This window comes from Sinohyriopsis cumingii, chromosome 4 (assembly GCF_028554795.1).
Source record: "Sinohyriopsis cumingii isolate HCF-2022 chromosome 4, ASM2855479v2, whole genome shotgun sequence".
Taxonomy (NCBI): Eukaryota; Metazoa; Mollusca; class Bivalvia; order Unionida; family Unionidae; genus Sinohyriopsis; species Sinohyriopsis cumingii.
This window is the reverse complement of record NC_142964.1, coordinates 120,500,092-120,516,749: the sequence shown is the minus strand read 5'-3', so window position 1 is coordinate 120,516,749 and position 16,658 is coordinate 120,500,092. Positions and strand designations below refer to the sequence as shown.

At 35.3% G+C, this 16,658-nt stretch overlaps 1 protein-coding gene across 1 annotated transcript in view; it reads left to right on the top strand.

The window, feature by feature from the left end:
- Positions 1 to 16,658, top strand: part of LOC149802008 (nucleolar protein 6-like) — an 80,101-nt gene that overhangs the window by 12,115 nt on the left and 51,328 nt on the right. Inside the window, exons 5-9 of the mRNA XM_089956408.1 lie at positions 70 to 238; positions 6,315 to 6,458; positions 11,480 to 11,640; positions 12,986 to 13,106; positions 14,971 to 15,134. Coding sequence (XP_089812534.1) covers positions 70 to 238; positions 6,315 to 6,458; positions 11,480 to 11,640; positions 12,986 to 13,106; positions 14,971 to 15,134 — 759 coding nt within the window. The remainder of the gene's footprint in view (positions 1 to 69; positions 239 to 6,314; positions 6,459 to 11,479; positions 11,641 to 12,985; positions 13,107 to 14,970; positions 15,135 to 16,658) is intronic.

Genomic DNA, 16,658 nt, shown 5'->3' with positions numbered 1-16,658 from the left:
AAACTTTTGGAATGTCCCAAACTGTATAACATGTGGTCTAAATATGGAAACATTTATCATGCTTTACAGGAGTGTGTCCAGGCTAAGGACTACCTGAATCACAGGTATGTCAGGAAGAGGGCGTTGTACCTCACAGTTTTAGCGAAACACCTGGACAATCAACCCAAGGTGGAAGATCTGATGTTTACATATCATCATGGTAACCACTTGAAGCCAGTGCTGGTGGTCACCTTGAAAGGTAGGTACCTGCATGTACCCAACCCCTAAGGTTATGAAAACATTGTTCTATTCAAACTAAGATCGAAGTAAAAAAATTTTAATAGGTTGATGAGTTGACATTATCCAATCATGATGCAAGCTTTTTTTTCTGGTTGGTCATTGAGTTGTCGCTAGCCAATGCAGCATTCAGGATTTTGAGTTTTGCAGTTTTCTGATTAGTTGATGAGTTGAACAGGTTGCTGGATAAAGACATTACAGCACTACTCAGATCTTTGAACAACATTGAAATCTTTCAAAAAAAAACATGTTTTGTCATCTTTTTGGATTCTCTTTCCACGCTGATGATTACAGGTTTCTGATGGTCTTTGAAGGTTGTTAACAGTTTGGGAAAAATGAGGTAGCTATTTCATTGCCTTGAAAGTTTGGGAAAATCGAGCAGATTACCCTGAGGCCTTTAAAACTCTTTGAAAATTTAAATAAACCCAAACATTTTAATTTCTTTCCATTATCACAAATATAATTGTCATAGGTTGTTAGATTTGGATTTTAGTCACGTTTTCCCTGTTTCTTTCTTTGATTAATTATAGTTTGAATTTCGTCATTAAACAATATTGTAGTATTTTGCATTCATTGTTTTTTCATATAACTTAACTTGTATGCAAAATTTTCATGAAAATAGGTCTTGGAAATCTATGTTTGTGGTTGAAAGTTTGAGAAAAGTCTTTGAATTTATCATTCAGAATTCTGTATGAACCCTGGAGTAATATCCCAGACAGACCTGCCAACCCTCATGATTTTGGCGAGAATTTCACGACTCTCGATAGTGATTCATGGAGGAAGATCACAAATTCCCTAATTCTCAATTGACTTAAATCAGGAATAAAATAAAGTTTATTCCATTTAAGTGCTAGTCAAAATAGCAGCAGTGATACCATAATGGTCCTATATTGCTAGTCAGTAGAACTTTATCTAGTTGTTACAGTATGCCCTGTGGCAAGCATTGTAACGTATATAATATATATTTAGAACATAAGTTTTACAAATACTCTTGAAGAAAACTGGGCCCAATTGATTTTTCAAAAAATGGCACATGTACATACTTGCAGCAATGGTAACTCTTTTTTTAAACAAACACTACATGAAGACAGCTATTTCGAGTGTTGGAATTTTTTAGCTATTGAAAGATTAGCATGTATCGTAATTTGCTTGAGTTTACAGTCTTCTGCACGTGCACTGACACCACTGTAGTACAAGTCACATGGGTCATGTATGTGCATTTACTCATTTTAAATTTGATATAAATTGTTCTTTTAAAATTTAACACTAATTGTCGTTTACCAAAATCTATTCAATCCTGACTATTGAATGCTCTGCACCTCAACTCTTAACAAGAAACTTCCAGACAAAAATTATTGCTATGGACGTTTACAGTGGTGGCCATGTACAAAACTTGGGTCAAAATAAGTGCGTGTAAAGTGGAATCATCACAATTGAGGGTAGGACGAATTTGTTTGTTAATATGCGTTAAGTTTCATTGTGACATCAGAGTGTGCAACATTAAACCTGGATTGTACAGTAATATGCTGCGAATGTGCACAAGGACTGGTATTGCTGTTTACAATTTACATGACAGATAAATTATAAGCAACAATATGAACCCCTGTGGGCATGTGGCAGAATGATGTGCAAAAGCACTCAGCTATAGCACAACCAGCAGATTTCAGTTTTGGAGTACTTTAAGCCACCTACTCAAGTCCTGCATGCTGCCAGTGCTGAAGCATTGTTTGGGAGCTTTCTTGTTGAACATAACCTGTCTTTCTCAGTTGGAGATCAGCAACAGTGACAGTGAAAGATTATTTCCTATTGTGAGGAAAAATAAGACAGACTTTATTGCCTTCTTAGGTGCTGAATATTTGCAACAATTTTAGTCACCAAGATTAACCAGCGGGCAAGAAGCCTGAACTGTTTTGAAAACAGATTTACCATGGCCTGATTGAGGAAGTCAAAGACTGCCACAGCATCATATCATAACAAATAGTGTGAAGTTTGTGTATATCAGGTAAATTCGGCTGCAAATTAAGTAGTACATGTAATCAGTGTTAATTAATGTGTTTTAGTTTTATTATGGGATTTTTATATAATGTGGTACTGACTTTCAAAGTGGATGGAGCTAGTATCATGGCATAAATTTTCACTACTTATTTGCAACATTCACTAATTTGTATCCCTCTTTTCACTAATTGCAAGTCTTGAGGGTTAGCAGCTCTTCCCAGATCATACAAAAACATGACTTGCTTACTTAGTGGGAAATAGTATTCTGTACTATTGGTTGCCTTTTCCAATTGCTATAAAAAGTGATAAAAGGGCAGATGCAGCAGCCAAAGCTGACCTGTATTCAACCATTTCCAAATGGAAGATTTTATTTGCTGAACTAACACATTATAAAAATCATCTGAGCAAGAAGACATTTTATATGAATTCCATTAAGTAACTTCATAATAATTGATCAGCTGATAAGAAAATTCAATTTAAATAAAAAAATTGTACCGTATTTAATGGTTTTTTTTATATCTTTTACATTTAAACTTTATTTCACATATATTGTACTGCATTTTTACATTGTTACCATTTCATTTTACCTTGCAGTAGATCTTGTTTTTATTTTTTGGGAAATGTTTTTCTTTTATGGTTTTGTGCAATTAGTCATATTTACACTTTTACAGCTATGCTTTTAATTGTCACTATATAGTCATTATTGCCCAGTGGAACACTGATGTAAGTTTGAAAATAATCTTACGAATAAATAGACAATAAGTTGGAGAAAAAAATGGTACCAGTGTAGTTGATGTACTAGTTGTCAATATAAATGAAGAATTCATTATTTCCCATGCAATGGCACAGGCTTGTTAACATTATTTCTCCTACTGCTAGACTACTTGCAGAATTGCCACAAAAATGTATAAACACATTTATCACATGGTCTGGTTGGTCTTGTTTGAAAATGGTGCCGAGGCAGCTGTCTTGAAAATCTTTCCGCTACTACTCTAGAATGGATGGTCATATCAGTATGCGTTTTTCCATCAAGTACTTCATTGAATAACACTCCTCATCATTATCATTGGAGTTGTTCACAGCTCTCCTTCATTTTACAAAACACAAGCTCTGGTTATTGGTCAGGTGATACCAACAATCAGTAACGCTTGAGTTTTGACCTTTGTAATTGTATTACACTGTTAAATTTTGGTTTAATGCACACTTTGTCTTGGGTAATGCAAGCTCACCTATTTGAACAATTTGTATATCTTTTGTATGTACTTGTTTGTTTTTTCTTCACTCATTCATTACATAGATGTTAAGCAAGAGCATGAAGTAGCATGAAATGTGCCACAAAATGTTGTCCCAAATACCTATGTAGCATGTGTGTATTGTGGTAATGTTTGGTCTAATGTCTTGAAAAGGCAATGGAAGGATGTGTAGAAAGGACACATTCTAAATCTGCTGAATACAAAGTATTTAGCATTCGTCCGACTCCAAAATCCTTCATCAGTTTTATGATGTGTGTCAAGATGTTGCCTCCAATCCCTAATGAAAACTATGCCTAGAGTGACTGTCATTTAAGATCCAGTTCAAGCAATGCCAAGCAGTTTCACTTTAGCAATATCAGAATCACATATATGCATACTAAAGATAACTGAGTCATCTGGAAAGTTGATGAGCATGTTGGCTGAACCTAGGACCATATTTTACCAAATTTGGCAGCCCACGGGGCACTAGTTCCAATCACCACCCATGCATGGACTTGGGAACATTGAAGCTGGGTGTACAGAATTACCTTCTGACACCACCTGCTGGAATGGACTGGACCACGAGCTATGTATCATTGGCCATAAACCATTCCTGCTGTTGACCGGCCTGTTCAGCATCCAAACAATTAGTGTACTGGATATATGCCTTTCTTCCAGCAGTTATAATCCAGAATACATGGGGCAGAGCATGCAAAATAGGTCTGATTGTTCTTTCTGATGAGATATTCTGGCTGTCTGAACTGCTTTATATGGCAACAGACACATACAGGAACTTTTTAGTGTCCGCCATGTTGCTCAAGCTGCTGAAGTAGCTATTAATCATGCTGTGATAGGATTTTGATAGCTGTACATTCTAGCATTTTTAAGACATTGTGGAAATGGCATGTTTTCAGTGACTGGTATCACATTAACAAAGTCAGGCCACTCTCAGCCTTGATTCTCAACTGGAAAACTTGTATCTTTCACTATTTGAAGACAAGTGTTAGCCCCTATCACAGTCAAGGGATGCTGTTTCATGATCTCACACATATTCAAACCTCACTGAAGACTGTTCAGAACAAGAATCATCCCATCTTGTCCACTTTTGACATGTACAGACTACACTTGCTCACTTTGTTCCCAAAAGTCTCAAGGTCTTGATGTGGCTCAACTTGTCAAAATTCAAGCCTAAGTCGTCCACCTTGCTGAAGTAGCTATTATACAAGACTTGCTTCCTTCGGCTTGCAGGGTGAGTGAGCTTCATGTGCTTTCAGTGGATAGAAAATTCATGCCTTTCCATTGAACAATGGTTCAGTCTTAATGCAGCCTGCTATTTAAAAAAACAAGTCACCAGCAAGAGGGAACCAACAGATAACTATCCACTCCCGCAATTGACCCACCTAGAATGAAGTAGTTGCATGACCAAGTTATGCACTGACAGGTTATATTTGAGGGTCATGGAGAATTTCCACTGACCTTCAAAGTCTACTCCTAATGGTTATAGTCAGATTGCTTGGTTTTGGTTTTGTGGGTTTTGTGCCATTTTTCAGCACATGATAGGCTATACATGGGGGCCAGCTTACTTTGGTGAAGGAAGAACCTGGATAAATCATGGGAAGCTATTGACAAGACAACCACACAAGAACTGGCCACTGTGCTAAAGGCTGTTACTGCATGAACATAACACTGAACTCTCAAGGATCAGGTGTGACCCATGAAGATTTCAGCTCACGAAAAAAGAGGTTTTCGGTGTACAAGCTTTTACTTCTCTTGTCTATTCTGTTCATATTAATGTGAGTGGGTAATTTGACGGAGAAAGAAAATTTATTTGTAAATCATGGTTCTCTTAAACTGCTTACCAGATCATATTGCTAGCAGTCCCTCCCACTGCAAATGAGAACATCCCATTTACCGGTTTGGCACAAGCTTAACTTGGTAACATCTGTGATATTGGTGGTCACATACTTGTAAGCAAGGGTAGTTAATCTTTGGGAGTTACTTCCCTTTGTCTACTTGATAGACAGGAAGGTGCATTTTCATTTTTCTTGGAGGGCTGGATTTGTAGGTGTCAGATAGTAATTTTTGAAATGTTAATGTGATTAGGTAAGTATTTTTTGATAAGCATAATTTATTTTTGGATAAGCATAAGTACTGACAAATTTCCTTTTCATTTAAAACTTTTAATGATGTGTTTGTGGTCATGAATGAAAATGGGGCCTATCAGACATTCAATATCGCCTATGTTTTGATAGTGAGCACTCGGACATTGATTTTAAAGTCATTTTTTTTTTATATAGATTTTTAACCATACTGACTTGTTAACATAAAGGAGCAAACAAGTATGAATAGGTTTTCATCATTAATCTCCATTTGTGGAAATTTCTGACAAATACCTTGTATGATACCACTTGAATACTTATTTGTTTGTTTCCAAAATATATTACCTGTATTATCATTAGCTTTGTGTTATGTCTTGTCATTATCTGATACAAGTTCATTGATCCTTTTTCAGTGATGTCGGGTTCAAATTAAAGGTAATGGTACAAACATTGTGAACTGCACCTACAGGTATCTTGTGAACATGTTAACTCAGACATATGGTATGTTGGAGTTTCCAAGAGCATCAGAGATGGGTTCAATATTCAGCTTTTAAAAAGAAGCCATGGTTCTTCTCTCAGGTCTTATTGACTATTCGACTTTCAGTCCGTTCAAGGGACTCCACTTGCTACATGCTTATGAAATATTTTGTAAAACAACCGAATAATATGCATACAACATTTCTTGACATACTCTGATCTCTTTCTTTGTAAGTTGAAGACGGTAAGCCAGTGACTATCCATTTACACCCATTCCCTGAGGAGGGCAGCTTTAAGCTGAACCGCTTTCACGTTTGTAAAAACAATATCCGCCCACACTGGTACAGAGGTCAAGCCACAACAGAGGATCAGGTTGAAGGTAATAATTCTGATGTACTATGGAACTACAAAATGATGATATAGCCGATATTTAAGAATATATTTATAAATTGTTATAAGCTCAGTTATGTGTGGAGTTTTGAGCTGGTTTCAGATTCTAAAATAAATTTTATTTATTTACTTTGCCCACGTAAATATTACTTTAATGCTAATTTGTGTACTGTACTGATATATAATGCATACTCTAATTCTTGACCAAGTATGAGTGGAAAACACTTGGTTCAACCATACAAAGTGCATTTGATAATTTCACTCCATTTCATAGTGCAATAAAGCCAGCCATTCCTTATAGTGTACAGGTCCTTATCTATCAGCATGACTTTTGAATTGTTTACAAATATTCAGTTCTTGCTGGTTTCTCATTTCTTTTTCTTTAAGTACATGGCACCTCATAACAATCAGCATTTTCTTAAACATGTCCTGAAAGAAATAACAAAAAAGTGGCACAATTTTGAAAGTATTTCTTTTTGATTTTACATTGGCATATAAAAGAGCTGTTTTAAAGTTAACCTTGTTGATGGAGTTGAGTCTGTTGCATTAGATCCCTCAAATTCTTCTTTGTCTTTGTCATTTTCAAAAAGGAGACGTATGTCCTTGTACTTCTATGTAATAGCTCATCTTTGTCTTCTTCCTCTCGGGGGGGGGGGGGTGCCCATGCTTAGCATCTTTCCCATTATAGTCTGTCTTTTTTTAAATTCTTCTCCACTCCCAAAGAGAAGACCCTTCCTCATTAAAATCCTTTCAAGCATCTCTGTTGACATGTGCTTCTGCATAGGCAGTGATGGTTAGCATGTCCTGTGCATAGGTAATGATGGTTAGCTTGTCTTGTTCATAGGCAGTGATGGTTAGCTTGTCTTGTTCATAGGCAGTGATGGTTAGCTTGTCTTGTTTATAGGCAGTGATGGTTAGTTTGTCTTATGCATAGGCAGTGATGGTTAGCTTGTCTTGTTCATAGGCAGTGATGGTTAGCTTGTCTTGTTCATAGGCAGCAATGGTTAGCTTGTCTTGTTCATAGGCAGTGATGATTAGCTTGTCTTGTTCATAGGCAGTGATAGTTAGCTTGTCTTGTTCATAGGCAGTGATGGTTAGCTTGTCTTGTTCATAGGCAGCAATGGTTAGCTTGTCTTGTTCATAGGCAGTGATGGTTAGCTTGTCTTGTTCATAGGCAGTGATGGTTAGCTTGTCTTGTTCATAGGCAGTTCATAGGCAGTGATGGTTAGCTTGTCTTGTTCATAGGCAGTGATGGTTAGCTTGTCTTGTTCATAGGCAGTGATGGTTAGCTTGTCTTGTTCTTAGGCAGTGATGGTTAGCTTGTCTTGTTCATAGGCAGTGATGGTTGGCTTGTCTTGTTCATAGGCAGTGATGGTTAGCTTGTCTTGTTCATAGGCAGCAATGGTTAGCTTGTCTTGTTCATAGGCAGCAATGGTTAGCTTGCCTTGTTCATAGGCAGTGATGGTTAGCTTGTCTTGTTCATAGGCAGCAATGGTTAGCTTGTCTTGTTCATAGGCAGTGATGGTTAGCTTGTCTTGTTCATAGGCAGTGATGGTTAGCTTGTCTTGTTCATAGGCAGTGATGGTTAGCTTGTCTTGTTCATAGGCAGTGATGGTTAGCTTGTCTTGTTCATAGGCAGTGTTGGTTAGCTTGTCTTGTTCATAGACAGTGATGGTTAGCTTGTCTTGTTCATAGGCAGTGATAGTTAGCTTGTCTTCTGCAGTGCACAGGTTTTTACATGACCCGTGTGATCCATTGGTTATATTTGCTCTGATTCAGGATTGAACACGATATGCTACATGATAGTTCAGATTCAGTGTTTATATTTATCTAGACTATCACGACACATCTAAAATATATTTCTGTATCCAGGATATATTTACCAATTAATTGCGGTTGCATCAGTTGATAAAAAAATGAAGATTTCCATTGGTAAGAACAGTCATGTGATCAGACCCAACTGGGTTTATTTCTGTATAAACTATGGAGAAATACATTATACTAACTGCTATAAATAGAGTCAGATGCAAAGTAACTAACGTAAACACTGAACTGGAAGGCATACACTCTGCATGCCTTTCAATGATATAAAAATGGTGGGTTTATATTTTATTTAAAAAACTGAATCAATTGATTTAAATAGCTACGTAGCAGATGCCTCAGCAAGAATTCATACACTTAAACAGGCTCTAAAACTGATAGTAAATATCTTTAAAAAAATACAAAATAGCAAAAATTAAATAAAATTATAAATAATTGCAATTATAAGAATTTAACGTTATTTTTTTCTGAGTTTATTGTGGTATAAACTTGAGTATTATGTAAGATGTGTTAGTTGGCAACTGCCAGTTCATACCACAATATACTCTGAAAAAATCAATAAACCCCTAAGATAATGCATTGTAATTATGTTGGGTGCATCAAAGGTTACATTTAAAAACACCTCGCTGAATGAGGTAAAAATTGCTCATTGTAATGATGTATCAGATACTGTGCTTTAAGGTAAAAATAAAACAAAGAACCAAATGTTATTTTCCATAGAAAATTAAATGAATAGCAGATTTACTTGACAAAGCTATGTAGCTATGCATAGCACATCAAAAGCATTACTTGCTGTTGATTATTGTGAAAAGACCACACAGAATAAATAAGGCATTGATCACTATATAATCTTAAAGAAATAACATATATAGTACTATGATGTAAGATGAGATATAAAACTAAGAACCAGATTTATTTTCCAAAGAACAAAAAACTAATTTAGCCAATTTCATACATTCATTTATTATTTTTGTTCACAATATGTGTCATTGTTACTGCAACAAACAAACCACAGTTATAAAAAATATCTCCTAAATGTGTCTCAAATGGGAACATTAAGACTGCTTGAGTTCTAAATATTATATCTCAAATGGGAACATTAAGACTGCTTGAATTCAATATATTATATCTCAGATGGGAACATTAAGACTGCTTGAGTTCTAAATATTATATCTCAAAATGGGAACATTAAGACTGCTTGAGTTCTAAATATTATATCTCAAATGGGAACATTAAGACTGCTTGAGTTCTAAATATTATATCTCAGATGAGAACATTAAGACTACTTGAGTTCTAAATATTATGTTATTATATCTCAAATGAGAACATTAAGACTGCTTGCATTCTAAATATTATATCTCAAATGGGAACATTAAGACTGCTTGAGTTCAATATATTATATCTCAGATGGGAACATTAAGACTGCTTGAGTTCTAAATATTATATCTCAAAATGGGAACATTAAGACTGCTTGAGTTCTAAATATTATATCTCAAATGGGAACATTAAGACTGCTTGAGTTCTAAAAATTATATCTCAGATGGGATCATTAAGACTGCTTGAGTTCTAGATACTATATATCTCAGTTCTTCTAAAAATAGTTTAAGAATAAATGCATTACAGAAAAATTTATTGAATACTGAAATTTACAGTACAGTAATCAGATTTTTTCCACTGCAAAGTTGTACTTTGCAAGCTTTACAATAATAACTTGCCATTTGTTATGCATGTGTTTCCATTATAGACAGAACCAAATGCTACACATGTGAAATGAAACAGGTTTATTAGCATAAGCAGTCAAAGAACAAAACTGTCGGAATTTCTATGCATTCTTTATTTCTTTAATAATGTCAGTTCTGATTAACAATTTAGTTCAAATAATTGACATGGAGTGAATGTGACAATTAGGTGGCTATAATGCCTTTATCCTTTCATCTTTAAAACGTGCAGCCCTTACGCAAAATAAGAAAATAAAAAGGTATGTGTTATACACAGCAAAAAGCATAAAAGTGAACTATATAGTCAATAGACAGCTAACTAACCACCTGATTCGACAAATTTTTTAGACTAAGAAGACAAAAAAAATCTGAATGCATTTATTTTGTGGCTGGATTTTAATATCTTGTGTGGATTACTGTGTACATTGAGAAGAATGTTATACAAGTGTAACTTTGTGAAACAGTCTTTTTTCTGTTTTGATTCCAATACTGAATTGTGGGGAGAATGTAATGCAACAGCCTTCCCTTATCATTAATCAGGTTTCTTTAATATCCGGTATTTATAATGCTCAGTAGGAAGGAAGTTTATTTGATATTTGAAATTGTTGCTGAATTTATATTGATTATACTATTGATTCTTATGATTGTAATTGTGATATACACTGTCTGGTCATACACTTTGGTACTAATCATGGTCTGATTTTATGGTTTCATAGTGATCATGATGTACACACTGTTATTTTACATGTTTGTCGCTCTATGCCATTACATGTAAGTCACTTTGTCATTACAGGTGATCAGGGTCACATTGTGTGCATTTACAGGTGATGTCATTTTCTTTGTAGGCCACTACCAGATGTGTCAGACACTTTGTATGCCATAATACTGTTACAGGTTATGTCAGACACTTTGTGTGCCATAATACTGTTACAGGTTATGTCAGTCACTTCGTGTGCCATTATGGGTGATGAATTTGTATACCATTGCAGGTGATGTCTATCTTGAAGACATGAAGAAAGATATGGGTCATTTTTACTGTGCCTGCCTTGGCAGAAGCTTGACTTAGCAATCATTTTATTGTATATGTGTATATTTGTCTGTCTGTATGCCCACCTTCATCCTAGACTAAGTCAGGCATTACTTTTATATTTGTCTGTGTGTATCATTACAAGATTATGCTCCATGTAAAGGTTTTAGATTATGCTGAGTATTAACACTTTTTACTTTATTATGTATTTTCTAGGTAATTGAAAAGTAGGCTGAACAGAAAAGAGATCTCTTTTTGTGAAAGTTTAATTTGTTATGATTTCATCAACTCTTTATTGCCTGCATCATCCTTCCTCCATTTTTGTCGCGAAATAGCCTTTTCTTGTAGCAAAGCTGAAACTTTTCAGTTCATATTTATTAATCTTAAGTATCAGTTATAGTTGACAAATCAACAGACATCAAGTTTGCAATTATTTTCTTGTAGAAAATCAGCCGTCAACTCCATTTTACAACAGTACTGTTCTTGAAGACCTTACCATGAGAATCAATCAGGAATTTCTGCTGCAGCAACAGGAAGGCTCTTCAGGAGTGAAAGAAGGAAAAACATTGTTGAAAGTCTGGCTTCGACAGAGGGAGTTAGATTATGTATGGATCTATATACCTATGCAACTTTATTTTTCCTTAAATGAAAATTATCATAATTTCATTGACTAATAACATTAATTTTAAACATTTCATGAATTAGTACATATAAATTTTCATATTGATCTGTCAGTGAATAAAGTGTATATCAAACAGCCTTCCCATTAGTTGCGGGCTAAATTGGGGACATTTTTTGTAGCTGAGGCATGTACTTGTAAAATACTAGCAATGTTTGTTATATTGTTGCACTGACTTGACCTTGTAATTTTAATTTTGAGAAAAAGTCATATCTGCATTTGTATTGTGCTGAAATTGGTGACATTTGTTTTACCTTGCTTTAGCGGGAATGTTGTGATACCATCTGCCTGTGTTTATGTCAGTATGTTTCTAATTCTTGTTTCCCCCAGTATTGTTGGGTGTAGCCAAATTTGCTACATAACCCATGCATTGTACTCATCTGTGAGAGGGTTATGTTTTTTTTGGGCCTGTGTTTCTTAAAGTGTCGGAGGTCAAACATCCAGAAATTGAAAATACAATGACATTAAATTTTCAAATATTTTTTAACAAACTTCTTTTATTCATTGGTAGGCATCGTGTGCATTTCAACTCTCTGGCATGGTGAGGGCAGGTGGAGAGGGTGTGTGTGTGTGTGCAGTGCATGGCCTTTAAGTTTCCCTAAGACTAGTGAACTTTTTAAGCGTCTTTGGCTTATATACAGAAAACTTATGCTTTGGTTTATTTTGAAGCTGTAAGCATTTTTCGGTCGAGTGACACCAATACAGACTGATCCAATGAGATCACTAGACATGTATTCAAACATTCATATTGATCCAGTGAAATCACAGTATTCAGAAATCAGATGGATCCAATGAAATCGCTAGACATGTATTCAAACACTCACATTGATCCAATGAAATCTTTAAAGTTAACTTTAAGTACCAAATTTAACATGATAAACATTAACCATATGTTCTCACTTTTAAGATGAGTCCAACTGCAAAACACATAGACCAAGAACAGCTATTGCAAAATGTATCTGCAGATCATTGTCTTTGCAGTTTTTATTAGCAGTCAGTAGAACAAACAACATAGACCCTGACTATGTAAAATAAAATTGGGATATCTGTTGTTTGCAGTTGGATCTGGCCTTCAAATCATTGTGGGTATTCCTCAGATTGTTATTTTGATTGCATATTTAAAGATTTTAGATTTTAAATTGCTTCCACTGATAAACAGAATGCAGCATTAGTAACTAAATTGCCATGGGTAGAATGTTTAAGAATATATTTGGTTTTACAGTATGAAACATATGATTTATGTGCAATTAAGACATGTCTTTCATCCATAGGGTTATGGTGGATTCAGTGGCTTTATTATGAGTATGTATGTGACATACCTGCTGTCCCAGAGAAAATTGAATATTCTGATGAGCAGCTACCAGGTCGTGAGGAATACTCTTATAAATCTCTGTAAGTCTTAATGATATTGTTTCCATTGGTAAATTTAGATACATTTAACCCTGTAGGCCTTAATGATCTTGTTTCCATTGGTAAATTTAGATACATTTAACCCTGTAAGTCAAAATGATCTTGTTTCCACTGGTAAATTTAGATACATTTAACCCTGTAAGTCAAAATGATCTTGTTTCCACTGGTAAATTTAGATACATTTAACCCTGTAAGTCAAAATGATCTTGTTTCCACTGGTAAATTTAGATACATTTAACCCTGCAGGCCTTAATGATCTTGTTTCCATTGGTAAATTTAGATACATTTAACCCTGTAGGCCTTAATGATAATGTTTCTGCTTGTAAATTTAGATACATTTAACTCTGTAAGCCTTAATGATAATGTTTCCATTGGTAAATTTAGATACATTTAACCCTGTAGGCCTTAATGATCTTGTTTCGATTGGTAAATTTAGATACATTTAACCCTGTAGGCCTTAATGATCTTGTTTCGATTGGTAAATTTAGATACATTTAACCCTGTAGGCCTTAATGATCTTGTTTCGATTGGTAAATTGAAATACTTTTAATCCTGTAAGTCTTAATGATCTTGTTTCCACTGGTAAATTTAGATACATTTGACTCTATAATCCAAATCTACTTTTGTTGGTAAATTTAAATACATTTAACTCTGTAAGCCTTAATGATCTCATTTCCACTTGTAAATTTAGATACATTTAACTCAGAGTTTTAATGATCTTGTTTCCATTGATAAATTTTCAGATAACATTTTGTTATGTAAGTCTTGATGATCTTGTTTCCACTGATCAATTTATGATATACATTTAACTCTATAAGTCTTAATGATTTTGTTTCCTCAGGTAAATTTATGACAATATTAAATCTATAAGTAAATACATTGTTGCACACAGGTATGATGCCATTGCTTTATCCATGCTGCTAGGTATGATTTCTATGGACAGTGAAGCAATTCCTGACAGGACAACCCCACACACTGAGTGTGAGGATAACCTTGATCAGTTAGATTACTCCAACCCCACCATAGAGCATACACAATTCAGGTTGTAAGCAGCCATTGAAATCATTTAGATGATTTTACCACCCTGTGTGTCTACTGCTCTGAGCCATGCCTATAAGATAAAGGTTTTGGCTCAGTGTACGCCACTGTGAGCAGTATGTATATGGTTTTTGGTAGATGTGGAAGATGAGGATGAGCAGCCACCTTATATTTACTGCTGCAGTCGGTGAAGATCAAAGAGATCTCCAGTCATCTGATTGACAAGATCAATGACCCAGGAAATTTTAAGGAGAGATGACCTCCAGACCCAGTTGATGTCAGCACAACCTCCTCATGGGCATGGGTGAAGCACTTTTATGGGCTTTGCCTGTTTTTTAAAATTATTTTTTTTTGCAAGAGGAAAATATTCTTTTCTTCTCATCAGTGTTCTTATGCTAGGGAAGCAGTTTAGAAAATCCAGACATTCTTCACATGAGCAATGCCACTGGTAGAGCTTGGGTGCCTATTATCCAAATGTTAATGTGATCGGGGGACATTCAGTGGAGAAAGTAAATTTTTGTAGTAAATTATGTTTCTCTGAGAATATTCTGTAAATATGAGCACTTTTGTTAATGTATCACTCAGCTTAAACTTGTAAACATCTGGTTGTTAGGTGGCCATCTAGCAGTGATAAGAGGTAATGGATTCAATTTTTTTTATCTTTTTATTTGTGGTATATAGGTGTAAAAGACACTTTTCATCATTCCTGCTGGACTGGATTGGTAACAGAACTTTTTTACTAACATTATTGTTATCAGGTAAGTATTGACAAAGAAACTAAACTTACTAATACTTTTACATTTTCCAGCCAAATCAGACTGGACCACTGAAGGAATTTCATTACAAGCACCTGAAAGCCATCCCCATACTCCTACGATGTCTGATTTCCATGACAACTTTGATGTCGTGTTTGTGGACAGATCTGGATTCTTAAATATCTGCTATTCAGTAAACAGCAGTACCTTTCAAAGAGTAAGTATTCTGAGCAACATTTGCAGGTTTTATCATCCAAGAAGCATATGTCTAAGGAATTGTCCCAATATATACCTCTCAGCAGCAAGACCACCTTTTTCCAGAACCTCCATGTTCTTGTACTGGAATCTGAAGTTTTTAAATTTGTCTACAGTCTTCTATATAGAGGACTCTTAGTTTTGGGGAACATGTGGTCACACACCAAAATCTGACAATAGACCTAGAGTGTACACAGGGCTCGAATTTAACACAAATTTCTTTGTAGCCAGAAGGACTAGGATACTGAGAAATTTACTAGTCCTGCCAAATCTTTACTAGTCCTGGCCACAAAACAATGTCACACACTTGTATTGAGATTAACAACAATTTTATTTCATAAATAGCATTATCATATGAAATGAAGAAGTACAGAAGTATAAATCCTGCTTCAAATCATCAATCAGTCAATTCACATTTTTTGTTTCTCAAGATAATCTAGATCTAATTCCAGAAAGGGATCCAGGTGTCCTTTCTCGTCCTCCACCTGCACTCGGGGTCCATATTGGGCTTTTTCAGGTCTCCTTACCCATCTTCCTAAAACATTGCAGTGCAGCGGTGATCACCTTCAGGATCACTTCTGGCGTTGCTACATTATCAATTGCTAAGAACAATGGTTTAATCTTTCCTCCTTTGCAAATTCTTAAATATACAATTTCCTCCTTCTGAATTGAACTGTCAGTACAACTGTCACACACTACTGAAAGAAACCTTGCTTTTTTCACACCTTTGAAAAATTTCTGCCTTTCACTTTCAGCCATGTAGTGAGTAAATGTAACAACCTGTTTATCATTCCTGTAAGTCTCTCCAACATCAACTACTTTCATCTCATCCAGCTGACACATCCATACAAAATCAGTGAAGGGTCTTATGTTCTTTATGATAGCATGTGCATTTCTAAACAAATTAACGCGCCGGTCAAACACATTCCGATTTAAACTTTCCAAGATCTTACCAGCGGTCGATTCTTCTGGTTGTATCTGCATGGCTGCTTTTCTTTCTGAACGCTTTTTGTGTTGCCCACAGCTTTCATGTATGTTTACCGATTCAGTTTTAAATTTCGAACAACCTCTAACAAAACTGGATGTTTTCTCTGTGTTTGTTTTTGAGATTTCCGTACACCATTTACACCGCATAACGTTCTTTTCCTCATCATAATTCAGCCATTCCTTGTCTTTTGTCCATGTCTTCTGAAATGTTCGATTATGACTTCAACTATCATAAGAACTATTCCTGTCTTTTATGTCATTTTCATTCAACTTTTGCATTTTTCCGGTGGCTGAACACCATCTATTAAATGCCACATTTTGTCTGTATTAGGAGGGAATTGTGCCTTGTGTTAAAATATGAGATGTTACAGTATAGCTGATACAAATTATTTAAAGTAAGAAACGGAGTGGCACATTGTCCTTTATATCAGAAAGTCAGAGCAAGAAACACGTTTCAAAATACATGCCTTTGCCCCCCCTCTCCTACAATTAAATGGCC